The sequence below is a fragment of the Larus michahellis genome, chromosome 6 (genome assembly GCF_964199755.1).
Source record: "Larus michahellis chromosome 6, bLarMic1.1, whole genome shotgun sequence".
Classification (NCBI taxonomy): domain Eukaryota; kingdom Metazoa; phylum Chordata; class Aves; order Charadriiformes; family Laridae; genus Larus; species Larus michahellis.
In genome coordinates, this window is record NC_133901.1 from 68,116,382 (window position 1) to 68,143,675 (window position 27,294).

The following is a 27,294-nucleotide window of genomic DNA, read 5'->3' on the forward strand; positions in this document are numbered from 1 at the left end:
TCTTTCTATGACAAGGTGACCTGCTTAGTGGCTGGGGGAAAGGCTGTGGATGTTGTCTACCTAGACTTTAGTAAAGCCTTCAACACCGTTTCCCATAGCATTCTCCTGGAGAAATTGGCTGCCCATGGCTTGGCAGGCACATTCTTCGCTGGGTGAAAAACTGGCTGAAGGGCCAGACCCAAAGAGTTGTGGTGAACGGAGCTAAATCTAGTTGGTGGCCAATCACAAGTAGTGTTCCCCAGGGCTTAGTACTGGGGTCAGTTCTGTTTAATATCTTTACCAACGACCTGGATGAGGGGATCACGCACACCCTCAGTCAGTTTGCAGATCACACCAAGTTGGGTGGGAGTGTTGATCTGCTCAAGGGCAGGAAGGCTCGGCAGAGGGACCTGGACAGGCTGGATCAATGGGCTGAGGCCAACTGCGTGAGGTTCAACAAAGCCAAGTGCCAGGTCCTGCACTTGGGTCACAACAACTCCACGCAGCGCTACAGGCTTGGGGAAGAGTGGCTGGAAAGCTGCCCAGTGGAAAAGGACCTGGGGGTGTTGGTCGACAGTCAGCTGAATATGAGCCAGCAGTGTGCCCAGGGGGCCAAGGCGGCCAATAACGTCCTGGCTTACATCAGAAATAGTACAGCCAGTAGGACTAAGAAAGTGATTGTCCCCCTGTACTCGGCCCCGGTGAGGCCGCACCTCAAATACTGTGTTCAGTTTTGGGCCCCTCACCACAAGAAGGACATTGAGGTGCTGAAGCGGGTTTAGAGAAGGGCAATGAAGCAGGTGAGGGGTCTGGAGAACACGTCTTGTGAGGAGCGGCTGAGGGAGCTGGGGATGTTCAGCCTGGAGAAAAGGAGGCTGAGGGGAGACCTTATCGCTCTCTACAACTCCCTGAAAGGAGGCCGTAGCAAGGGGGAGTCGGGTCTCTTCTCCCAAGTAACAAGCCATAGGACAAGAGGAAACAGCCTCAAGTAGTGCCAGGAGAGGTTTAGGATGGATATTAGGAAAAATTTCTTCACCAAAAGGGTTGTCAAGTATTGGAACAGGCTGCCCAGGGAGTGGTGGAATCACCATCCCTGGAGGTATTTAAAAGACACATAGACATGGTGCTTAAGAACATCATTTAGTGGTGGACTTGGCAGTGCTAGGTTAATGGTTGGACTTGATGATCTTAAACATCTTTTAAAAAATCCACACACCAGCCATTCTACTAAGATCTTTATTCAAGTCTTGATTTATTTATCAATTTATTTGTTAACGTTGCCTTTACTGTCTCACTTGCCTTTGTCATTATAGTCATTGTTTTCATGGGACATGGAAGGTTTGGAAGTGAAGCTGCAAAATTTAGATGATATCCCTTATGGATGAGAAATAGCCCAAGATGTTCCGGGGTCTATTTTTTTTTTCCCATGAATACAATATTTGTATTAGATACTGCTCAGATCTCTGCCAGAGTTTCATGTTCTCACTAGCTCTTACACTTAGAGTTCAGCAGTCTTAGCGTGGTTAAAACCTATAAATGTAAACTTGCAATAAACTGAAATACTCTGGTGATGCATTTCAAACACAGAAGTTAAATAGTAATAACACATACTAAAAACAGATGAAAGACTCTGCCAATTTCTCTTTTAACACAATTGCACGTGTTTACTTCACACGATAACTTGGACAATTGGCCAAAGATGCTGTAGGTAACCAAAGTGTATTAACGTGGACAGGAATGACGAGAAAACCAGAGGAACTACTCAGTGTCTGTGAGAAGAAAAATGGTCTGTACTCCTAGGGAGCACCAATTCTTCTGATTGATTAACTGGAGCAGTACAAGGAGTTACAGGAGCTGAAGGGCTATAAAAATCTGCTCCAGAAAAGATGAAGCCAACCCAGGCTGGCCTGTGGTTGGAGGAGATTTTCTGTTTCAAAATGGCCTTTCACCTTTTCTGCAATAATAAAGAATTAACCTTTGAACTCATCCTTTATGCATCTTTTTTTTATTGCCTTAGAGCGCACTATAAAACAATGAGGAAAACCCTACCTACTCCAAGGTCAGCAGACATGGTCAACTTTAATCTACATGTATACATTTAACTAACAGCATATAGAAAGCCTTTTTCCAGCTTGCTACTTGCAGCCCTGCACTCCCCAACCCCTTACCATGCAGGTTCAAGAACCAGTGACACTCCTGCCATGAACCCCACGTTTCAGCACGTGGAGTTGCTTTCAAGTATGCGGATGCTCTGTTTGCTTTCAATTATGCAAAGATTCAAGAGACACAGGACATGGGCATAATAGAGACCATACTGAATTTTTGCAGCAAAATTGTAATTGCACATGGCCAATATATGGACTCCAGCGCCACTTTGGGGGGTCTACCAGGTGCCAAGAAGCAGCAGCTGGACACTTAGTCAAAATGCATGAACTTCTTGGGCAATCACCCAGCTCACCAACATGGGCTTCTCCAAGATAAAGGAACAAAGCAGAGCCAGGGCAGAGAAGGAAGGGCACCTGATGTAGGTAAATTAGACATCTTCAAGGTCTTCTTACTCTGCTGATGATGCCTGTTTTCAATGATGACACTAAACTAAGGAGGTGTTTTGAGGGTTTAATTAAAGCAAGGAAGGCAGAAGCCGGCTTGACTTGAGCAGAAGACTGAAAGGACTGTTGTGGTACATGTTAACCTCAACGGGAAGGTAGACCTCCACCACAAAATATTCTTTTGTGTGCTTCCTTTCTGCTTTTAGGAGGCCATAACCAAGAAAAGTACCAGCCTCAGGCAGATCTTTCGCTCCATATTTGCCCTTGAGAAGCAGAAAAGCCCACTGTGTCCAAACCTCACGCACCAATGCATTATTATATCCCCATTTTAACAAGATATTTTTCCTTCGGCCAACACGCTGTATTTAATCAGCTCTGAGATAATGCTTTACAAGCATTTCTAAGCAGCGAAGCATCTAAAGCAAACAAATCTTTGCTGGAATCTTTAAATGCCGTGTGGCAAAATCAGCTGCAGAGCAGTGTGTAATTGTCTGTAATTGATTATGAAGGGTGTTTTCCTCCACTGATGATTTATACCATATCCCAAAGCCTAGATCTGTCAGTTCTGGCACTCATGCTGTGAGATTTTAGCAGCCATGCAGTGATTTGTCAAGTCTTTTTGAAGGCTGTGCTATAAAAGTTAATTTGAAGTCATATGCATATATGTACATAAATATAACTACTAAGTAATGCTATTAGCTGCTGATAGAAACGGTCCATCTGAGTGACTGGATCTAGGAAAATATAAGGTTAAATGCATGAAACATGGTTAAATACGTGAAACTGAGGATTCCTAATGTAAGTACTGGCATTTAAAACACAGGCACACCAGCACAACTCCTTCGAGAAAAGCACTCCTTTTGAAACACTTACACAACAAAATAGCAAATGAGTCCTACTAGGCAAGTCACCAGTTTCCATATACAGAAATGCAAGGATAACACAAGAAACTAAAATATGTACTAAAGTAAATGCCTTGCAACACATCCTACTGCAAGTTGTGTATTAATCTTTGTATTTCGGAGCCTATTCCTTAAAATTAATGACATTTTTACAGCTCAATACTACCTGAGGTACTATGTTACATTACTTTTTCCAGATTACTACTTTTTCTTTTTTTCCAGGTTCCGGCTCCCATCATCATTTTCAATTAGCTATTTTGCTCAGTGAGCTTAAGTCTTACTTTAAACCAACCAGTCTTTGCTCATCACAAACGTCCTCACTATATCTTTATGAAGGGTTAGAATCAACAACCACAGTAGATATAAATTAATGGGAATATATTTAAAATACTAAGCGTAGGAAATCAGTCCTCCCCTATTTAAGACACGTACATACACCCAAATTGAGGGGGTCCAAATTCGACAGATTAACTGCGTGTCCTGGGTTGAGGACTGTGATAGCGCTTCATGAAATGCTCTTGTGATGACAAACACCTGTACTTGACTTTGGGCAAATCACAAGAGATAAGACCTTCTATAGATACTAGGGCAGCCCTGTCTTCTTTGTCTGTTTTAATTATAATTTACTTGTCAAAAGAAAAACAAAAGTTGGGATCCCGTAAAGGCTACTCTTTACCTTTTGGTTCAGTGAACCTGTCACCTAAAGCCTATACTGCAAATCGGCTCGTGATGGTCAATCCTACAAACACTTCTTCCCCCTCCCTTGCGAGCTGGGACTGCTACGCAGAACACGGCTAATACCGACGGAGCACTGCAGAGCTCTGCTTTTATATAAAGATGAGGAACTGCTTGCTGGATTTCCCTGTAAGCAGTTTCCATTTCCAAAACCCAGTACCAGATCCCAGTGAGGCTGAGGATTGTAGGGGGAGGGAACTGATAATTCCTGACTTCATCATGACCCTTCCTACGAATGTGAAAAGAACCGCATTTTGGCAGGAAAAAAAAATGCCTGCATGTGGGGAATGATAAAATCCTGTAGTAGCTCAGACTAAACAGTGTAGGAGAATCCAGGCCTGCAAACCAAACCATATGTTACTCAGCAAGACTCTTATCCCGCTTAGACAAGATGGCATCACAGTCATGCGAACGCCTCTTCGTGAACCAGGATTATTTTCAACTCCAGATCCTCAGGGAGCTTGACCCAGCAGCAGAGAGCTTCGAAAACAATATCAAGAATCCCCCAATCTATGGCCTCATTTCTCTGGAATTCCAGCAAATCCCACCACCCATCCCGGATCCCAGCCCGGCTCACACAGCCTATACCTGCCACGAGCATCTCCCCTGCCCGCTCTCACCCATCCTCTCCACAACCCGGCCACTGGCTTTATTCCTCCCACACACAGCACAAAGGCAAGGAAGAACCTTCCTTCAACAGATAAATAGAGCTTTAGTGACAAAACCCCACCGAGCTTTAAATACAATCCTCTGCCATACAAATAAACTGCAACACAAAAGTAAACCTGGTGGTAGAACAAAACAAACCGAGTTGAATAATCCAGAAACACACACCCATTAAATAAAACACCTCCTGGCTTATTTTTTAATTCTTGATTCATGACAACGATTCTGAAATCCAAAACCAGCTTTAAAAGATGCAGAAACTAAACAACTGCTGCAGCCTTAGAGACCAAGGAGATGCCAACTGAAAAATTAAGGAATCTTCACTGTTGATGAGCAAGTCTTTAGAGACTGCTCGTCTCATCCTGCCTCTGCAAGCTACTGCAATTAGTGAAATGACCAGTGAAATCATCAAACCAGAAATACACATTTCTTTTAACACTTACAGTGGTTATATTTTCCTCTATGAAGATAGGAAAGCAGGGAGCCCTTCTATGAGAAAATCCCGTTAATAAAAAAGCACTCGGGAGAACAGAGAGCAGTGAAATTTTTGCTTAGGGGTTGAAATAGGATTCACACTTTCAAACATATATTGTTTTTCAAAAAATCATTCCCACTTCTAAAAGCAAAAATGCTGATTTTGCAAAGAAAATCTAGAAAACCAAAATAAGCCAATAAAACCCAATCTGACAAGCATGTTATAAGACAGAGATTTTTTTTTTTTTCCTCTGTGAAAACAATAGCTTTGGAGAAGGTCCATATTGCATCATTTAATGATAAATAACTAAACTGAGGGCAGCGGTTGGCACTGCTGTCACACGCAATGAAATAACACTCTCCCCCCAAGGAGCCATTTCCAACTGACACAACTGAGCTCACACCAAACCTTAGGTATTTTTTATGCCGTCAACTTATCTCTGAGTCATTGTGATGCTTTTATATTCAGGCAGAAATCTAATAAATGTCTTTTATCTAAGCGGCTGATACGTATCTCTCTCTGGTTTAGTACACAACATTTGAAAAGCCTTTTCTTTGTCTGGAACGCTACGCAGAATTTTAGCTATAGGGATGTTTAAATTGAGCTGAGGGCTTCTCATCAATTTCTCATCTACTCAGAAGCAAAAGTCCCTCTCCTTCCCAGTGATCCTCAAGCAAATGCATAAAATCATAAAATGACAACAACAACAAAAAAAAAATTAGCCAAGTCAGACAAATTAACATTTTTGCTCATAAAACAAACCAAGCATTTTTCAGATCCGACAAAGTCTCCGTCCCCCACCTCAAGATTTTGTAAAATACTGCACTTTAGAGGAAGGTGGCTAACGCATTACTAGAGGGATTTCTCTGTAGTCTTTCTAACGAAGGAGATTCAGAAACCCTGAAAACAGGATTCAGAAAAAAGCAATAATATCCAAAATCCCAAGGCCAAGCTCTGCCCTAACTCTGGTGGACTGCATCTCTAAAATATCACTTACACTGAAGAACTGTTTTTAAGGTACATGTATTACTGGTAGTTATAATATTCTGGACAGGCTGTAGAAACAAAACTGCGGAAATTCCGCGCTACCTCTTCATGGTGCAGATGGACCTGAGCTAAACCCTTGGATCCAAACCCCTGACCAGAGCCTAGATCCAACTCTGCAGTAGATGGTCCCAATTTTGGATAACGAGGTGAATCAAAGCCTCAGATGCCAACACCCCTCCCGTCTCTCAGGGCTGAAACCTGCAAGTGGATTTGGTGGGTTTAGAGTTCTATCCTGAAGAACTACTGCAAGAAAAAAACTAAAATCACAACGTATTGAACTCCAGCTTCAAAAGAAACAAGTCTTTCAGGAGAGGACAGTATGTGGGGATAGAGGCTGTTTGGCAAGTGATGGCCTCTGACAAAGCTAAAGGCCTGTTACTCGTTCAACTGCTTTGTTGCTCACAGTACTGCCCTCTCCAGAAACACCCATTGCCAGCCACAAGCAACTGTAAAACAGATTTTCTGTGATGCTGTTGTGTGCATTTTAAATCTGACTCTTGCTTTTGTTCCTCACTCAAAAGCATCAGCATCTTAATCAAACTCTCAGAGATCTGATATAGCATCTCCCCTATTTTTACTTTATTACAGTCTTTTTTCTATTTTGGGGTGGTTTCTGGATGCCTGGCTATGAAATTCCCTCCCCTCAGTCTTCAACATTCTCCCTGAAAAATACCTCTCTGTATCTGGTACCTAAGTTACTGCAATAATAGTCACCTTAGATACGTTATAAATACACAATTAAATAGGATTCTGTTCCAAAGTCCATTAAGTCAGTACAAATTTTTCCATTGACTTAAATGAGCTGTGGGATCAGGCCCCAAAATACTTTAAATACATTTTTTGCCATCTATAGACTGCTAATACAGACCATATTCCATTTTTCATGTCTCTCCTCTAACATCCCTGCCCTGATTCTCAGGGAAGCTGTGGCTGCCCCATCCCTGGAAGGGTTCAAGGCCAGGCTGGACGGGGCTTGGAGCAACCTGGGCTGGTGGGAGGTGTCCCTGCCCAGGGCAGGGGGGCGGGACTGGATGGTCTTTAAGGTCCCTTCCATCCTAAACCATTCTATGTTTCTACGATTCCCTCGCCTTGAGGCACACATTGCTCTGTAAACCCGCACTTTCTTCCCTTGCCAGTCTCCCACGTGCCACGTTAAATCCCCCCTCTACTGCAATTCGGTTTAATGCTTATTTATTCCCCTTCCCAAAGTGTTCATCGGGAGGACTGGCTGGCTTAGTTGTTTTTGGTAAAAGTTTTTTTAAACTCTTTATCTACTTTCTGTTACCTGTCTGCGCAGAGGGATGCGCTTTGTCAGCTTATGGACAGCGGGCTGGCTGCTGAAATCGGGCTTCTTGGTGGTGTTCTTCATGCGGCACAGGATGACAGTCAGCACCATGCAGATAATTAAGAAGACCCCTATGCAGTAAATTGCTATTTCCAGGTAGTCCGGAGATGCCGGATATTCTTTTTCTTTTTCAGGAGCTGGATTGGAAGTTTTTAGGAGGGAACAATCATGCCACAGAGTTAGCACATGGTACATAGTACAGTTCAGTACTACAGCGCTTGGAACAACATGAAATGGTAACATATCAGCAATTCTCGCAGGGACTGTGTGACGTACAGAATACTGTGGGTGGCTAGGCCATCTTGCAATCTGAGAGTAATTCCCCTCTCTAGATCACTGCTTTGACTTCTCAATTCGCCCCTGAGTGTGAGCTTGTGCATGCACGTGTATATACACAGACACATACATGTGGCTGCCTACATAGGTAGATACATATACCTTGAAATGTTGCATGATCAAGCATAGTTTGGGGGGAAAAGAAAAAAACTTAATTGTTCAAACTAGCCTCAGGTTCATTTTGTTGCTCAAGTCAAACTTCAAAAGCACTGTAATTCTTTTTAACCACATAAAGACACATCTGAAAATAAAATATTGAATTAGCTAGCCTAAAAGAAAAGTGTCTAAATTCGCAAATAGATGTTTGGGCTTCAGTCTGCATTGCCTGTTTATCCAAAATTGTCACTGGGGTCTCAAAATATGGAGGGAAAGCAGGATGAATCATTCCCTCATCACATTTCTAAATACAGGTTAGGGATTTGAAGTGTTTGGAGGACGCGGCTGCCCAGCTGCTTAACTCGCTGTGGTTCACGCTGGGTGCCCAACTCCCCTGAGGTCCTTTGAAGAGCCCGGATTAAAATGCGTAACACAAGCAAAAATTGAATTGCTAGCATTACGTTAATTAATGAGTCCTCTTTTGTGAGGACTGTCTATTTCACGTAACCTCACCGGTGGTTACCAGTCTACGAGATTAGATTTTAGTGGGAGTGGTTCTCCATAGCTGTTGCTCTGATTGAAACCATTTTGAAATTATCTTCAAGACAGTTAACATGTGCAAACACTGTCCCTAATCCCTTATCTGGGATTCAGCGCCTGGGATAAACAGCATTCCACAGCAATCAGCGGTCACTCCGCAAGCAATGCACGTTCAAGCCGAAATTTTCTTGTGCCTCATTTTGGGCTGGTAAAAATATCTCATTCAAGAAAATGGGTTAAAAAAAAAAAAAAAATAAAAATGCTGTTCAAGCACTTGCAAAATGCAAACAGTCTAGCAGAAGCAAGCTCTACACAAGTACCGCTTCGCCTACTTGGTGCCAGACCACGCGAGCTCGGTGTGCACCTAAGAGTGAGGAGTAATACCGTTGCCTCATTCGATATTTTTTAATGAAGGGTAAGATATTATCTGCAGAAAGCGGGAACGTTTCACTCCCGTAATACGAACCTCAGCAATATGCACATGCAGGTTTTGTACCTTCTACTTAGGATTAACAATTAATAAATGGTAAGCACAAGATGACCCGGCAAACCTCAGGTGGTTCATGTTTTGTTTTTTTTTTCAAAGGAACTCCTGAGGCAGCTGCCAACAGTTATAAACGAGAAAATTTGACTAGTGTCAAAACCAACTACAGTTACATCATCTAACAGCTGATAACAATTTTCAGGCAATAAAGCACATTGATGTTTGTTTCTTTTAAGGACAGAAACATCATCAACCCCAGAACAGCAAGACATGCGTTGCAGTAAAAGCAAATGACTACTTGTTTTCTTAGAGCATGCAATGTTTAAAGATGCACGGAGCCGATTCCCAAGATATGGAAGGCACTGCTTCTGTACACGATCCGTTGCCATTACAATTAGAATTTCCGTAAGAGATTTGGATGATAGGTAAAAGTGAATTTAAGCTACGCTAAATAGCTCAGGTATTTTGATGAGCCAGTACATGATTGTGGCCAAATTAGTCCCAAAGCTTCATAAGAAACTTTGAATTTCCTCCTCTTGAAACAATTTTACAATGATTATTGTGCTGTTTTTTTCAGTTTTCTCACTGAAGTGCTAAGGAAATGCAGCTCCTTAGCATTTCTGATGAACGTTTAACAGATGTAAAAAATATTTCAATTGAGTGCAATAGACACACACCCCCCCGCCGCCTTTTTTTGTTATTGTTGTTACGTTTTTGGAGTTGCAAATACATGGCAAGACAATTCATTGGCTTGAGACAAGAGTGTTTTAAAAAACCCAAATCATTGTAAAAGTCCTTTTCTGAGACAGAAGCCGTGCTAATTCTGCAGCAACCAACAAGGGGAAATAAAAAAGAGGAAAAACCACAGAAAGAGAGCAGTGTATACCTGGCAGAACTGTCAACCATGCAGTGTGAAAGGATATCCCAATAGAATTACCCGCCAAGCATGTATACTCCCCAGCATCCTCAAAAGTTACATTCCGTATATAGAGAACCTCAATTTCTTTGTCCGTGGTGTTAACACCGGCAGCCTAGAAAAAAACAAAAGAGGGAAGCAAGAGAAAAAGCTAGACACTGAGAGAATTCTTGTGGATAGGGAGATGGAGCCACAGGGCTTTGCACTTTGTAAAGGCAGAGGTGTAGAGATGCAAAGCTCCTTCCCCATCCACAATCCCTCATCCAAAAGGCGTTTACCAACAGGTCCCAGCTCACCTCAGAAAGTAATCGACACCCTTCACCAGACCTAAACTCACCACCTAAACATGCATGCAATCAAATGACATGGAAAAATTAACCCACAAGGCTTGGTGGTTTTTTTTCCCCTCCTTCTTTTTTAATAAAAGGAAGTCGAAAGAAAAACAAAGAGAAGACAAAGTAGGACAGAACGCGGGCTCCTTCACATGTAGTTACCTGTTTCAGAGGGAAGAATTTACTATAAAAATATGCTCTGAAAGGATAAAAAAAAGGGCAAATCCTGCTCCAAAAGGCACAACATAGTAGCTGTCTTAAGCAGCGCATGGTCCTTGCATCAGGCACTGCACTACACTTAAATATTGTACGTTGTGCAGTGTTGCCAAACCTCAGCTTAATCTGAAGTCTAGTAACGTTTGGTGCCTTGCCTAGAAGCAGAGTGGGGAGAGCAGGATGGTAGCTCGGGACTTGCTCAAAAAAGATCAGTCGTGGCTCAGAGATGTGGAGAAAAACTGGACGCCAAAGGTTCGAAAACCAGGAGATGGAAATAAAATATATTTTTTCTAAATCTTAGAGAGTTTAAAACAAATAATAATACTCTGGAAGAGTTTTTTTCTGGTCTCCTTATAGACTTGATAAATCTGGGGCTTGACAAGTCATTATGCACCAAACCAATCAGCGTATTAGTGGTTATCTAAACTCGTACAAATAGAGTAAATCTTAGAGCCGGAACTTTCCAGCTGTCCCCAGACGGGCGCAGCAGGGCACCAATGTCAAGGTTTCTGTGATGGAAGACTTAGAGAAATTATTGTTTGCTGCTTTTTGTCTCTGTTCCATTCAAAAATGTTACTTTGAAATTCATGATGAGGGAATAAACACATTTCTTTACCAGATCATTTCAAAGTAAATTTAGTTGTGAGCCATAGTCACGTTGTTGCCAGTCTTTATTGCTATCGATGGGTTATTATCCAGTTATTAACGAGTGAATAACAACAGAAAAAGCTCCCACCCTGCACAGTGGCAGGTGACGTGGGAAGTTATAAGTGACTAAACTGACCTGACCTTATGTTTCAGTAGGTGCTTATGTGAACATTTCATATATATATACAAATGTATATATATAAATATACACTAATTAGGTTGTAATTACATTATTCAACGAGTACTCTGCATGTGAACTGCAAAGTATGCGGAATTAACAACAAAACTAGACATAAACACACAGACACAAAGACAGCAAACACGAGAGAGAATAAAGATTAGCCTCAGAAACCAGTGCTTATGGTACACAGGGAATATTGTGGGAATTTTTCCATGGCTGCTGGTGTAATACCAGTTGCATCACCGAAGGAAGATTATACATATACCACAAGGCCAAAGAGTTATCCTACAAGCTGCCTGCAGTCTCCCAAAGCACCATTTTTTCCAGCTTCTACATCCAGCTTGCTTTAAAAAACAGTGTTACCTGGTTTACTTGGCAGAACAGAGAGCCAGGCAGACTGGTTGGCCTCCCCTATATAATTGGAGACCTTACAAATATATTCTCCAGCGTCCGCCTCTGTCACATTGTACAGTGTCAGCACTTCAGCATTGGAACTATTTATCCCCGAATGCTAGAATAGACCAATAACACAGGAGAACAATGTCACTGCTGCCCAAAACGGACACCGATCTGTCTACGGTCCCACCACCAACACGACATGAGAATATGCCTTCCACTTCACACAGGTATCACCATCAAAACATTGAGGGTTTGGGGGTTGTTTGGGTTTTTTGTTGTTTGGTTTTTTTTTAAATACGAAGCATCACATGAGGAGTTAGAAAACAGCGGCATCAAGGGAAAGAGCAACTGGGCTGGTACACCGGCTGCGTGGAAGATGATGGTACAGAGCTGGCCGTCCTGCCTGCCAACACGCCGAGTTTGGACAATGCCACCCAGCTTGGAAAACTTTGGAGTTTCCTTGGTCAGGCTCGCTCGAAAGGCCTGCCAGCAGGAATGACACCACCAATAGGCCACCACATGCCAGCAAAAAAAGGACATCTCTCCAGGCTCAGCATCCAGCAAACCGAACCTTGCCAACAGGCTCTTGGCAGCAGGTGCCACGTTACTTTGAAATAAAGAGGCTGAAGAAACGTGAAAGAAATGGAGTAGGTTCTCCCATGTATGTTTTGGATGCGCTCTACCAAAACATAAACGTCAATGATGTTCTTTAAGAGGGTTTTCATTTTTTCCGAATAAGTCATGCCTGAAACATTCAGAGATAAAGGACTTCACGGAAGTGAAAAAAGAGCAAAGGTGTCTATAAGCTGCACAATTAGCATTTAGACTATCAAAGGTTTATCTAACTCGTTATTTCATTTGTAACATAAACAGTTCCATTCTCAAAAGAAGTTCAGATCTCAAAATTCTTGGATGTACATCAAATAAACTCAACGCTTTAAAGAAGTCATCACCATCGCCGGCATCTGTAAAGCCTCACCTTTAGAACCTGAAGATAGGGCAGTCCATCTGGTCCGTATTTACTGCCATTCTTCTCTACATGTTTTATCCACTGGATGTGAGGCTGAGCATCACTGTAGACTTTGCAGACAAACTCGACGTCACCTCCGACGACCGCAGAGGCGTTTGCTGGGAGGCCAGCTTGGAGAATGGGTCTGTGCGGTGATCGCTCTGGTCGGGTAGGGAGGGGGAGCGAAAAGGAGCGAGAGAGCGAGAGCGAGAGCGAGAGAGAGAGAGAGAGAGAGAGAGAAATAAAGATGCATAAATAAGCAGAGCTGCCAAGAAAACTGTAAGTGAACTCGAGCCAAAAAGCCCTGTAAGCCTGCTGGCTGACTCCTCCGAAATAACACTGCAGCCAAAACGTATAACAAAAACTACAGTTCAAAGGAGACAACTTGAGCACTACACTTGTAATATAAAGAATAGCTATTTGGGGGAGGGGAGAAACCATGCCTAAAAACCTTAAGCATTTTTCATAGTTCAACTCAGCAAGAATTAAGTAAAATATCTTTCTTTTTGTTTCTTTTTAGCTATTGTAATAAGTACCTCTGGGTTTCGAAACATTCTGATTGGGCTAAACCTCCACAAATTAGGAAGAAAGACTAGTGAATCATTTTTCAAACCGATCAACATATTGAAATAAACCAAAAGGGATTTTTTTTTTTTTCAAAACGAGCGGCAGAAGCCTCAGCACTGAACCCCCTCGTGCAGGATGCACACACCAGACGGCTCCACTTGTCAAAACGCTGTGACCAGCACTGCCACGGTGGCTGCTCTCTGCTTCACCCAGACGCAGCAGCAGAAACACCACTTCTTTCTTATCCTGAGCAGGACCCAGGGAAATAGAGAGTTCTCTGGAAAACTTGCAGCGTATTTAATGTGAACCAATGGACTTGCTTCAGCCTTTATCAAATGTTCTTGGTCAAGCTTACTTCACTGAAAATATCGAGTGCACCCTGCACCATCTGGGTACCCAAAGAGACAAATTTTCTGCGTTCCCAGCCCCATTTTGCAGCTGCGATATGCAGAGCCTTCGGGCAGAGCATCCATGGGGGCCTTGCCCTCAGCTGCGAGAGCAGGGCAGCTCTCCACCACCCTCGCTGAGCCTGATCTAGAAGCTGCTGACATCTTCTGGGCGGTGGGCAGGGCACGAGCCCAGCTCCCCAGCCGCCCGGGCCACCAACAGCCTTTTTGTGCTGGAAAAGGCAAGTGGGCAAAGCATACACACTTTTTCATTCCAACATCGCATAAGAGAAAGTCCTCAAAATGACAGCCCTGCGTACCAAATTTCTTTATTATCCAGTGAGCGGCGTGGACAATACCACCCTCCCCAGAAACACTTCAGAGAGCTGCAGTTTCATCAGCCTCGCTGGGAACTCACCGCCTTCTTCCTGCCAACTTAACTCTGCCCCTTCCTTTTTATAAGAATGTAAAGTTAATACAGACCTACGTATGCTTTCAACATAGGAATTAGAAGTGAAAAGCCCATCCCCAGCCCAAGCTGTCCATTCTCCCCTGCTCCAGGAATTCTTTTGAAGATAAGTCAAAAAACAGCAGACCTAAATATTTATTTTTAGAGGCTGTACACCGTCAAAGCTTTGACGTTATGAGCCAAATCAACCGAATTTCAAATCAAGCGTCCCTTCTTAAACATACTAGTTTCCAATAAATGGTTTCACAAGCAAACATTGCGAGTGTAATAGCAAATAATGCTGCCCAAGGAACAATGGGATCTTTTATACAGTCCAATATATTTGGCATGCAGCAAACATCTACTGGGAATTTATTCACTGAGGCTACGCTGGCAGCATGCTACAAAGCAGCAGTCTTATTTTACTTGTGGCAAAAGTGCATTTGCGTTGCAGTTATTAAATGATTCCATGGCTATGTGTGTCATTTTCAAAGATCTAGGAACAGTTTAATATTTTTTAATTTGTAAATTACAGTAGAACATATAAATTACCATTTTACAGTCCTGGAGAGAACTTTTAGTTTCTCGCCTTATACTAAATAAGTTCTAATTCCATCTCCCTCACTCCTTCATTTGGGTACAAAAACAGCAAGCAAAAGTCTCTCTTTAATAGAAACCTTACACCATCTTCCAAAACTTATTACAGCTGCCTTCAGTATAAAATGAAACCTTAGAGAATGTTATTTAAAATGGTTTTTAGAAGTCAGTAGGCCTCATGTTTCATTTCTCCACATCAGGGTTTGATTTCCTTTGTGACCTTATTCTCTGCCCTTAAACAAACCAGAGAATGAGGCCTGAAACATCTTGGAAAAGTTCCTACTATGCCAGCACCAACACACGAAATGCGTTTAGTTTATCCCGATAGCCATCAATGATTTAATCTTTTATTGATGACTGTCAAACGTTTCCTCTACCAAAAAAAGAGGAGGTAAAGCAAAGAAGTAAAAGCAAAGTTATTACGTTCTTGGTCCCAAATTCCTTTAAAAAAAATTAAATAAAGCGCGTGCATACGTATAGGTATATATGTATAGCCATTTGTGAAATTTCTTCTCTAAGGGTAAAAGTGTTAAAAACAAACTTTACTTGCCCTCCAACACATGGAGCAATGATTAGCATTGGTCGACACCCCCACTTCAGCAGAAGGGAGTATGTTCCTATGCCCACCCAGGCAAACGGCACAGAACAACGTAACCACCACGCTGCAAATTCAGCGGGGTTTCACAACAATCCTGGAGTCCAAGGACCACAAGAAATATACCCAGTACTGGAGAAAATCACTAAATATGAAGAAACTTCCACTCGTTACAAGTGACCAGGTGTAATTCTGCACAGTATCGTTTCTTGGAAATAATCATTTCAGGATGTCCTCCTGTCTGTCTCTGCAAACCACACACACCTAAGGACTCTGCTTTAGCACAGGTACTGTCCAAACCATATTCATAAATCTCACATCACTATTAAGCATTTAAAATACAAGCCGCACATTTGTAAGCACAAATCATCACTCACACAACTGGCTACGCCAACATTAGATGGAAACAGCGCGTTCTTTTTTACTAAAGACTAGCGAAAGAGTCAAAAGTTGCCTTTTAAAAAAATCTTAAAGGCTGGTGAAACTAATTTTATCATTAGCCCTACATAATCTAATGATCAGGATCATCGCTAAACTACAGTGACCATATACATCTCCAGTTATTTAACTCAGACAAACAATATTTTCATACAAGTTGGCAAACAATCTCATAGCTCTGTAGCCCTACCGATTTCGATATTCCCCTTGCTCATTAATATTGCATTGGATCAGAACCTCAAGAAATAAATCTTTACTATTTGACCACTGAAATTTTAGTGCTTCACTCCTAACACAACATGTTTCAAAAACAAGTCAACAGCATATGCTATAACACAGAACATCACCCCATAGATTAGTTATCTTCAAGCGTACCAAACACTACGTCATAAGGACCATAAAAAGTAGTAGATACTAATTTTATCCCCATCAATATTAGTTACTCAGTGAACTACATACAGATCTACAAGGTTTTTCAGAGATATGCCCTGCTTGCTTTAACAGACCTTCCTGGTTCAACTGAACCGTAATAGATGTTTAAAGGCAAATGTAATGGATGTTTAATAAAAATTTAATTTTTTTCTGTATATTGAGCTGAAAACAATTGAACCAAACTCATAATTACGTGTTAAGTCCCCACCTATTATATCTCATTTTTATTCTTCCCAAAGCCTAACTTTATAACACTTTTTAAAGAGAAAGCATGCTTAATGCCGGAGCCCACCTTAGCAGACAGACACGAGCTTGCTTTCTCCAACTTGCAGTTTAGATACAAACCCAACATCATCCCCATTTGAGGAGTCAATTATCTACAAAAGGCAGAGCGAAAATGATTGCTCACGTGAGGATTATCATATTCGAGGCTACAAGCATCTAAATTATACACCACCATAATAAAAGTGTCCAGGGCTTGAGCGTTTCTGCTCAGAATTGCTTGCTTATCTATAGACAAACAGACTCGCTATCTAAAGACGACTGACAAAGAGACCTGCCTAATGGCTTAGAAGAAACTATCATTTAGCCTGTTAATGTTAAAACTTCAGAATACCTTCCTCCAAGAGAGAAAACTGCAAAGAATCCAGAGACGCTGGAAAATTCCAAGTTTCTGAAAAACTGGCACAATGGTAGGAGCTGCCCAGGAAGCTCCCAGCACTGCAGGACACCTGGAGATGGGTGGGAGCCCATCCTGCCACAGACGATGGGAGGGAGAAGACACTGGAAGAACTGTCCTGGAAATGACTATGGGAGCCTGCACAATTCACAAGGAGTCCTGAGGCTCCTCTTTAAGGAGTTTAAGTCCCTGGACAGGTAGTTCCTACAAAAGGGCCTCATCCCTCTCCATTCCTTGGCTTTATCTCCTCTAATATTTATTGTTGAGCAGCTGCAGCCAACACAGAGGGAAATCAGAGAGGAGTGAGACAGGAAAGCCATGATGCCAACGGGTGAGGTGAAGATGCGGGTGACAGGGACCAAAAAAAAAAAAACAACAAGTTTCACAGCCAACAAAACGCAGAAGATGCAATCCCACCACACGGGTCCTAGTGCGGGGGGTGCAGGGATGGAAAAACTGCGGGAAGAGAGGACTGCTCGCCGAGCACGCCGGCGGAGGGAAGATGTAGGGCAGGATTTGCTGCTGCCAGAGGCCGAAGCAGAGCGTATTGTGAGGGGAAGAGTGGCTCTGCCGCTACTGGAGTGCCTTGGCAGGGAGAGGAGACAATAACCCCGGAAGGGGTGAGCTCGGGGGCCCATCCCGAGGCCAAGTCTCCTTAGCAACCTGGCTGTGCCAGGGGCCGAGAAGAGCTCTGGTAATTGTCTATCCAAGCCTCCTTGTCACCCCAGCACAGACAGTTCAGGACCTTTCATGGGAGCTAAAAGCCAGAACCAAAGCCCATTGAAGTCAGGGGGGAAACTCACATGGAATTCAATGGGCTTTGGATAAGGCATTTGATTCATTTCAAAAAAAATGAAAACTACTCTTATTTTCTCCTTTTGAATGTGCTTGTTTCCTCTTCTTGCAAATGTGTGATTCAAGTGCAGCCTAGGAAAATAAAAGCTGAATAGCAAATGCAGGACCAAACACGAGTTCTGGGGACAACGGAGAGATGCTCAATAAAGGGGGAGAGAGGGGGAGAGGAAAGAAAAAAGTTACCTAATTCTTTTCCACAATTTTTAATTAGACACATTTATTAGAGTCTTTAATACCAATTTTGAAATGTTACTGACTCCTAAAGAATCGTCTTGATGGCTGCCACTGTGAAGCTACAGAGGGCTCCCTCAAACAATGCCTCTCAGGGCACCAGTAGCTGTTCTGGATCAATAGTCCCTGGTAGAGGTTCTGCGTATTCAGTCATCACCGAATAAAAAAACGAAGCAGTTCCAGCTGTCTCTCTGCTTAACTGAAAACACAGACCGGCCATGCCCTCTTCGCTTGCCCTGGTCAGCGCGGCACGCTCAGCCCTAGCTGCTTATTTTGCCTGACTCGGAGCGTGGGAAGTCTTCAGCAGCAGGCTGGACCCCGTTCGGTGAAAACACTGCCCATTCCCAGCCACCTTCCTTCCGATCCTGCAACATCTGTTGCTTTGGCAAATGCTGATTAGCCTGTAAATTATGGGTCTCAAAAGCATCCTACAGTGTTTTAGGCCAGACTGTAATCACAGGCTCTTGCCTTGTCTTTGGCTTAGCATCCCCGACTTGCAAGACTGACTCTTCAGCCTCAAAAATCAATCACAGCCTTTTCATCATACACTTGGACTGAAATATTTCTCCCTCATGTTTCAGCACGCAGCACTCTCCCACCGTCTCCACTGAGCCACGTACCTAACACAGGAGGTCCCTGAAGGCCGCCGAGCTGAGGGAGCAGCACTGCTGATGGAAGAACGTGTTGCTACATGGCTCTGTCCCCAAATTAACTGCAGGTGTCCCCTCCTGTCCAACAACGCGTCACGTCTGAGGATATCCTTGGCAGGTACTTTACAGACAGATACATGTCTGCCCACACATCCCTCCCACCACCAACTGATCCACAGACAAGCCTTGTGGAGTGGGAAACCAGTGGCGTCACCCATCTCTGGGGCACCCAGAGCCCCCCCCTCCTCAGGCCCTCTTCCAAACTATACCCACAGGATTACTACACCTGGTAAACTCCAACAGAAAATGTGGTAGCTTCTCGGGTGACTTAACCACTGCCTGGAGCTGACAGGAAGGTGAAACCTCTCAGGTATAGCTCCAGCTTCCCACAGGGCCCAGCGCACCCCATGCCACCTCAAAGCTGAAATACCATTTTTTCTCAGAATTGGCACTGACGGCCATTTCACCCACAGTTTGAGGAAACAACTCTTTCTACCTGTGGAAACCACTCTGTCTCTACGCTCAATTTTTGGCATCCCTGTTGAGACTGTACACATACATGCTGGCACTGATGATGTTTTTTGGTGGTGTGGATACCTACCACCGGGTGAAGGCATTTACTAAAGCCACTGGGCCAACCACAGGATATCAGTCTCTGATCAGTACCTATTTGGGCTAAATATCAAGCATTAAAAAAAAAAAAGATTAAATCCTTATCAATCTCTCACCCTTCAGTGAGCGAAGACCTTTCAAGTTTCTATCCTGCCCTAGCTGACAGTAAAGGAAGCAGTTTGGCAGGAGAGACACAAGGATCACTGTCCTTCATGAAAGATCCTACCTACACGCGCTGCAAATCTGGCCTCAGTTCACGAGCACTCAGAGGCTGGATTAATTATTGCTCTCTGAATTAGAGAGCTCTTTTGAGGAGAGTTCCAGGAGCGGCCAAGGCATGAGGAATTGCAACTCAGATTTCTTTATAAATCCAACATTATCCAAGTTCACACACAGGACTCAATTCGACACCACGCTTGCTCTCCATACCCCTAGGTGGAGCAGTGTAGGAGGGGTCTAACCAAACAGATGTCAGAGTCCCCACAGGAATTTCCTCCTTCAAGGTAGCTTTCTACACATGGGCCAAGCCAAACCTTCGCTTCCTTTCCCCAGCAATAAGGAATTGCTTATGGGGGCCTGTGCTCCATGAAATGCTAGAAGGAAAACACTGCTAATTCCACTCTTTGCTCCATGGCATGGAGGAATAAGGTTGAGTGCTGGCTGCTCTTTCAAAAGATCAGAAACAACTGAGCAGGTGTAGGCAAAACGCCTCTACTAATTAATGTCATACACTATATATACGTGAGCCAGGAATTGAGCAGCTTCTACCAGCTGCACGTCAGTTTGGTTTCCTTTCTGCATAATATGAAGCACTGCATGTTGTTTATAGCCAATTCAGAAGTGCTGCTGAACTGTCATGTTCCATTTATATGTACATACATACACACCCCTCAAATCATCGCTTCCTAGGTAATTTATACACGCCAAGGTTGCATCCGCAGCAAGTTAGAGACAATGCCCTTTTCCCAAACTCTGCAAAATCAGAAAATGTTTTAAGGCTACAAGGATCACTGTCATTAAACACTAAGAGATAAAGACCATCCTTGGCAAGAGCGTTTGATAAAGAACAGGAGCCTTTCAGGCAGACTAGCAGAATAGCTTATGGACCAGACCAGCATTACCATGAGTGCTGATGAACTCATGCCTTACAAATTTTGGCATCTTTTATCAGTAGGCATTAGCCAACAAATGTTCATACTCTTAAGTGTTCCCGTACAGCAGGAGTCTCCATGCATAGCATTTCCTATTGGCCCAACGCTACTTGAAGAAGTCGTCTCAGTGGCCAAGAGCTCAAAGGGGTATTGCTGCAGCTGGAGCTCCCGGCCCTCACAAGTGAACACAGCCCACAGGGATCTGCTCATGCAGACAGGAGTGAGGGACTAACCTCCATAGCCATTTTCTAAACTCCCTCTGTCCTCAAATTCAGAAGCTTTTTATATAAACTTGAGGCACTTCTTTCTGCTGCCGTGTCACACGCTTCATCACAGCTAACTACTGGGCCCAAACATCCACCTCTGCTTTGGTTTGTGGACCAGTATCAGCAACCAGCATAAAGTGAGACAGCAGGGGACCAGACTCCATATGTTCCCTGCTGTCACTGAATATTTTCTCATAAAATTAAACATTTTAATATTGACTCTTCAAAAATTTCACTTCTAAAGGTTAAAACTTTGACACGGACGCCAGAATCAGGCAGCCTCCTACCCTCAGCAAAGCCTTTGCCACCCAAGCCCTCCTACTTACCAAGGCCAGCCGAGTAAAAGGCAATGGCTTTTTAAAATCTTTACAGAAACCGATCAGGTCTATTCAAACTCTTTGTCCTTGGCTTCACCACCTTCACCTCTGATTTGAAGTAATGGCACGGTTTCTCCAGCAGGCAAAGCTCCCACTGATGTTATCCCATCTGTCTCTTTGGATAGCTCTGCAGCGTAGCTTCAGCTTGCTGGCCTATCTGCATTTTAGCTAAAATTCATCTTCGCATAACACCTCTACAGCAGAAGTTCACCTGCACACCCCTTTCAGATATGGCAGCAAGCCGGGGAAAAGAAAGCAAGCAAGAGTGACTTATTTGGCTTGATACAAGGCCCATTGATGTCAGTGAAAACAGGAGGGGGGAAAAAAAAATAATCACAATCAGAACTAGTCAAGAGCTATCCCTTCAAATCACACATGTATCAGAGGGTTAAAAGGGACGGAAACAACCAGCGAGCCCAGGGCTAAGGCAGGCAATGTGAACGCTCTTATTTTAAAACGTGAAATTATCAACAGGGCTTTCAGACCAGTTTGTCTTTAAGGCTGACACAGGGCGGGTTTCATCAGCCCCGCGGAGCAGAAAAAGTCGGAGCAGCCAGAGTTGTACAACACTGGCCTTGCAGTTCGCTTGCAGTATTCCTCTCCCAGTGCATGTGTAAGCAAAAGCTCCATACATGTCTGAACGAAGAGGGGAGAGGCCTTATTTTGGTTTGAAAAACACATGGGAAAGAGAACAATGAGGAGCTGAAATTTTCACTGAAATTCTTTTTAGCGTGTCCTAAAGGAACGAGGTGACAAGAGTATATAAAAAACAACTCATGACTTCTCACAGACAAGTGGTAAATTTTTATTGTTCTGGCCATTTGCAGAGAGTGCATTAATTTTTACGCACAGAGATATCGCCCTTGGTACTGTGCACAGCTCCCAGCACTCAGCTGCTTTATAATAACCACAGACAATGCTGGGGTCCAGCATCGTTGGCCTGGGCTCTCCAGTAGGCTCTGCCAAAGGTTTACCGTATGCCTGGCAAAAAGCATCTCTCCCACAGGGATGAGGTCCTCTCCCAGCTGCAGTGGGTTTAACTCCCCAGCGCACCCAGCGATGCCATAAAGCACACAGTGGGAGTTATTACTGCTGTTGTTATTGTGACCTGGCTGCATATTTTTCACCCTCCAAATTTCCTTTCCTGAAAACAGCTCTGCCTTTAAAGTAAAATGGAAAAGATTATGTAAACCTTTAAAAGCCCTCTTATATTTCTACACTTCTCCCCCTTTCCTTACACAGCATGCTTGCTCTGCTGAGGAACGCAGGTGTGACACTACCGGAGGGACCGTGGCATTCTGCCTCCCCTGCCAGACACGGCTGACCGACCGCACCTATGCACTCTCTGTCCTGGGTTGAGCGACACAGGCCTAATTTCTCTTCTAATGCTGGGGAAAACTGCACTTTTAGAAGACACTAGTGTCTGAATTTGTGAAAATATTTACTTCATAGCCAGCTAGGCTATGTGGGATTCAAGGTCTCAGTGTTTTCAAGCCTGGCCAGGTGCAGGGATGAGGAGGAGCGAGGCCTGGGCATTTGACCCAAGCCGGCCAACAGGGTTATTTCATACCATGAACGTCACATTTGATATAAATTAGAAAGTTTGCTGTGTAGTTTCTCTCTCCCTTGACGGAGGCAGTCCAGAGAACTCCTTGCCCCAGTGCCGGACCCCTGAGCCCTTCCCTTCCTGCCGAAGCCGTTGCGCTCACAGTGTCCCACATTTACTGTCCCCTGCTGGGAGTGCACGGCTTCCTACTGATACAATTGGCTGAGTATAATTCTCCTGTATCTTATATTAATATCAGGATTAATACTGGTTCTTTAGTATCATTGTTAATTATTCAGTCTTATCCTATTAAATCCATTTATATTTCAACCCTCTTGTTTCCTTGCTTTCCCTGATTCCCCTTTCTGGGTGGGGAGGGGTCATCGGGTGATAGAATAATTGTCTAAACGACAATAAATTGTTATGGGTCTTCTCAAACCATAACACTCTCTCAGGGTAGCAGAGAAACTCCAGCTTCCAGAGTTTCAATGCTCTGTGCTGGACCATCAGCCTAAAGTCATGTCTATGTTGGACCTCACTCAGCCTTCTGATGAAGTTTGCCATCATGTGGTCCCATGCCAGGAGGGGAGATGTCCCTCCATCAGGATCATGCTCATTTCTGCGACAAAGAATCCATAACCTGTTCTAAAAGTTGGACCAGATGCTAAAGACGACTGCTCTTGGAAAGACCCTGATTATACACATTTGTCATCATTATACATATTTGTCAATATCGACATGCTGAAAGAATTGAGGTTTTTCAGCCTGGAGAAAAGAAGGCTCCGGGGAGACCTTATAGTGGCCTTCCAGTATCTGAAGGGGAGCTACAAGAACGCTGGAGAGGGGCTTTTTACAAGAGCATTGCTGATAGGACGAGGGGTAATGGCTTCAAAACTGAAAGAGGGGAGATTTAGATTACACATCAGGAAGAAATTTTTCACTCGGAGGGTGGTGAGCCCCTGGCCCAGGTTGCCCAGAGAAGCTGTGGCTGCCCCATCCCTGGAGGGTTTCAAGGCCAGGCTGGACGGGGCTTGGAGCAGCCTGGTCTGGTGGGAGGTGTCCCTGCCCAGGGCAGGGGGGTGGAACTAGGTGGTCTTTAAGGTCCTTTCCAACCTAAACCATTCTATGAGTCTGTTATTATATTTCTAGTAACTGAGGTACATCCAGGTAAAGTTTGCAAGACAGAAGATGTGAGAGCTTTCATAGCAAGCACTTGGGCTGGCCAGGCTTGGACACAAACCTTGTGCTCCAAAACAAGAAAGTTTTTCTCTGTCATTTTCTACAGTTCTTGACCTCTCCTTCTGCACCCGCATTTTCTTGCTTTTCAGCACACACAACCCAACAGTCAGCTTCCTACAAAGCCGAAACCCAGGAACACCATCACTAGCCTCTGAGCGAGCAGCAGGTGCCAGAACTGCTTTCTGAGAAAATTTCCCTGCAGAGGAGGTGGTGGGAGGGAATAATTTGTTGGCATATTCATTCAAATGTAGACATAGGAGGTTTTCACCAACGCTCTAGACAGTGCGTTCGCGCAGGTATCAAAGGAAACAAACATTTAAAACCAACTGCTGAAATGAAATGACGTTGCTCAGCAATGTACATAATCCAATCTGATAGCAGAAATGATGCTGCAGATATAAGCATTACCCAACGCGTGCATATTCCCTTGTAAAGGCAGAATACAACTTAAAAGCAGCTATTGTGATCACCTAATTTGTGACGGTGATCGAACATCCCCAAAAGCATATATCATTTTACTTTCACAAGCATCTGGTAAAAATGCTAAAGACTAATGTTATTCCAACTAATACTGTCATGCTGAGGTTTTCACTAGGCTCAAGTTTTGACAGTATCAGTGTTTTTCTTTCATGAACAGTCAAAAATTTCAACAAACCTTTTAAAGAGCAATCTGAAAAACATAATCCTAATATTTTATATTTACAGAGCAGTTCAGTATTCAAAAGTGCTCAAAAACTATGATTTTTAATCTGGCTTTCAAATTATAATTAAATTGGATTTCACTCTATTTTTATGTTTAAATGAAGCAACTGCTGTTGAAGCTGCACCATGGGAATAGTAGTAATCCAAAGATGATCTAATGATTTATAATCCTGAAAACCTGTAAAAAACAGCCACCACTGGATTTCAAGTCACACAGAGGTCTGCAGGGCAGTGAGGGGAGAGGACACCAACACGAAGGCTGTAAGTGCAACCTTTTCTCTAATAGCCACAGAATTTCACATTTTACTGGTTTGTCCACACTTTGGTACTGCCAGATCTCTCACCCCCTTACCTATCTCACCCCGGAACCCATCCCACAAGGTTTTTTCTCTCCTGCGGTATAAACCATGATGGGAAGACCATCACACACCTTTCCACTCTTGTATCTTCCCAGTGCCATCAACCCCAGCCTGGGGTTACTACAGTCATGCACAACCCCTCATGCGTACTGCTCAGCGCCGTCACCATCCGCTTCCACCTCTGCTACATCTCTTTTAATGCTAGTTTAATCTCAGAAAACACTAGCGTGGTGGTCTCGGTTAGGATTCATCTCACCCACCACAGGCAGCTATCCCATTGCAGCCACGGGGTTGTCCCACCTCTACGTTTCCTCCCACATTTGGGGACAACATGAAGAAATGCAGTTGCAAACTCCTCATTAATAAGGCAGACATGATTAATAACCTTGTGTTTCCCTTTAAAAATCTGTTCATCCAGTCTGTATCACAGTTCATTTACGATTTTTCTATATTTGTGATAATTCAAGCTTTTCTTTTGCCTCTTTTTTTTTTTGGTTTTTGTTTTGGTTTGGTTTGTTTTTTTGTTTCTAGGAGGACATAACTTTACAAATTTACTGCCAAATACACTGCCAAATTTTTCAGTAACAAAACTGTTGAGAAAAGACCGGCCCAGGTCAAAAAGCCCCTCTGATTAGGCACAGACACGGCTTTCAACACGTGCCAACTGCACATTTAACAAGGCAACAGTCTTGTTAGCATCTTCAGACAACTCCTGCAAATTCCTACTTGCATTTCCACAAGTAGGATTCTGCACGAATTAGAAGGCATGATTAAAAATGATAATAACAGAGCTGAAACAATATCCTGTTCATCATTCATCAAAAGAAAGAGAAATACCTGCCTTGGGGCTGTAATAAGACAGAAAGTGGGACAGGGAGACCAGTCCTCCCCCAGCAGACTCCGCAGGAAGTATTCCAAACATGACAAATTCACTGTTCACCCAGCAGATGAAGTAATGATACTAGTATTTGTCCATAAAATGTAATTTAGCCAGATCACTCCAATGAAATCAGAAGCTTTAACGCTATAAAACTAAGGGGTTGGAATATTTTTACCTTATGAAGAAAGGAGGTAAAAAAACATGAGCTTTCGTTTTCCCTTAGCTGAACCATCACACTGGGGGCTTTGTTTTCAGGAGTGAAGCTCACGGCCTCCAGCGCTAAACAATTTGTGTAATTTCTTCTCAGATGCACACGCCTTGCCAAAAGCCTAGTGCCAGGTGTAAAGTCCACACTCAGGCTTATCGGTACATTAAATAGAGTCTTCTTCCCTCTCAGCCTAACCAAATACCTGAGGGCAAGCATCGGTGCGGATTCCTTCACGCTTCTTCCAGCCCCTGTCTCATCATGTCCCACGCCGCAAGGGCTTGGGTGAAGACGTCAAGCCAAAGCTTGTCCATGTAAAGAGCCCGTCAACAACTACAAGCACATCTGCCAGCAAGGCAAGTTGAGGCTTGGTTGTAATACCTACACTTAACTCCTGCCAGACATTAGTGATGCAACGTCCAAGGCATGTATTTAACTGGTGTCAATTCCTTTTTCGTATGTAACCCGAATCCTAAAAACAGTTCTTTGGAAATTAAGGCACGTACTATAGTTAAGTCAAACTAATTCTGAACTTTGTTTCGGCAAAAAGCAAGTAACAATGCATATGTTTTTATGAATGGGGGAATGACAAAATGGAAACATGTCTTTAAAAAAAAAAAAATATATATATATGTGTCCGTGCCATGTTCGCAGCTAGAGACTCTGAGAGCGCATGAAAATCCAAAAATAAAACTGACTAGCAACAAAGGCAAAGGGGTTTTCTTCTGCTTAAACTATGGGAAATATAAACAGTGAAGTACAAAGAGGAAACAGTTGATGCCATTTTAATCAGATTTTTTTTAAAAATGTGCTGTAAAAAGCAAGAGTAAAATTCGTCTTCAAGCCCTCTAAAACCTCCAAGAGTTTAGAATAAAAGCGTTTTTCTGCACACCCATCAGTAAAACCACTCACACATGAGATTTCTGGGGCACAAACTTTAAACTAAGAGTAATTTAAAATGCTTCCTGGATGAGAAGTTCTTCTCACACTGTTTTCATATGAAAATAGGCATTACTGCCACAGGGCAACAGCGTGGTACCCTGCCACCTCTGGAGCTCACTCCACAGTAACGAGAACCAAAGGCATGGCTATTAGGCAAATTAGAAACTGGTCAAAGCACAGCTAAACTGGCTGCAAAAGGAGTTCTTTAAAAGAAAAAAAAAATTTGTGACAAGTTATGTTCATTTTTATAGTAAAGAGCAGGGTCCTCTCGCACATTCTTGG

At 43.3% G+C, this 27,294-nt stretch overlaps 1 protein-coding gene across 12 annotated transcripts in view; it reads right to left on the reverse strand.

The window, feature by feature from the left end:
• FGFR2 (fibroblast growth factor receptor 2) overlaps positions 1 to 27,294 on the reverse strand; it is an 87,603-nt gene that overhangs the window by 20,359 nt on the left and 39,950 nt on the right. For 5 of the 12 annotated variants that reach the window (XM_074590756.1, XM_074590762.1, XM_074590758.1 and 2 more), the window contains 3 exons: positions 12,826 to 13,016; positions 10,041 to 10,185; positions 7,639 to 7,835 (listed from right to left, as the gene is read on the reverse strand). In XM_074590756.1, the coding sequence (XP_074446857.1) occupies positions 7,639 to 7,835; positions 10,041 to 10,185; positions 12,826 to 13,016 (533 nt within the window). Of the gene's footprint in view, positions 1 to 7,631; positions 7,836 to 10,040; positions 10,186 to 11,810; positions 11,959 to 12,825; positions 13,017 to 27,294 lie in introns of all 12 variants that reach the window. The other 7 variants (XM_074590753.1, XM_074590760.1, XM_074590761.1 and 4 more) reach the window with 2 other exon arrangements.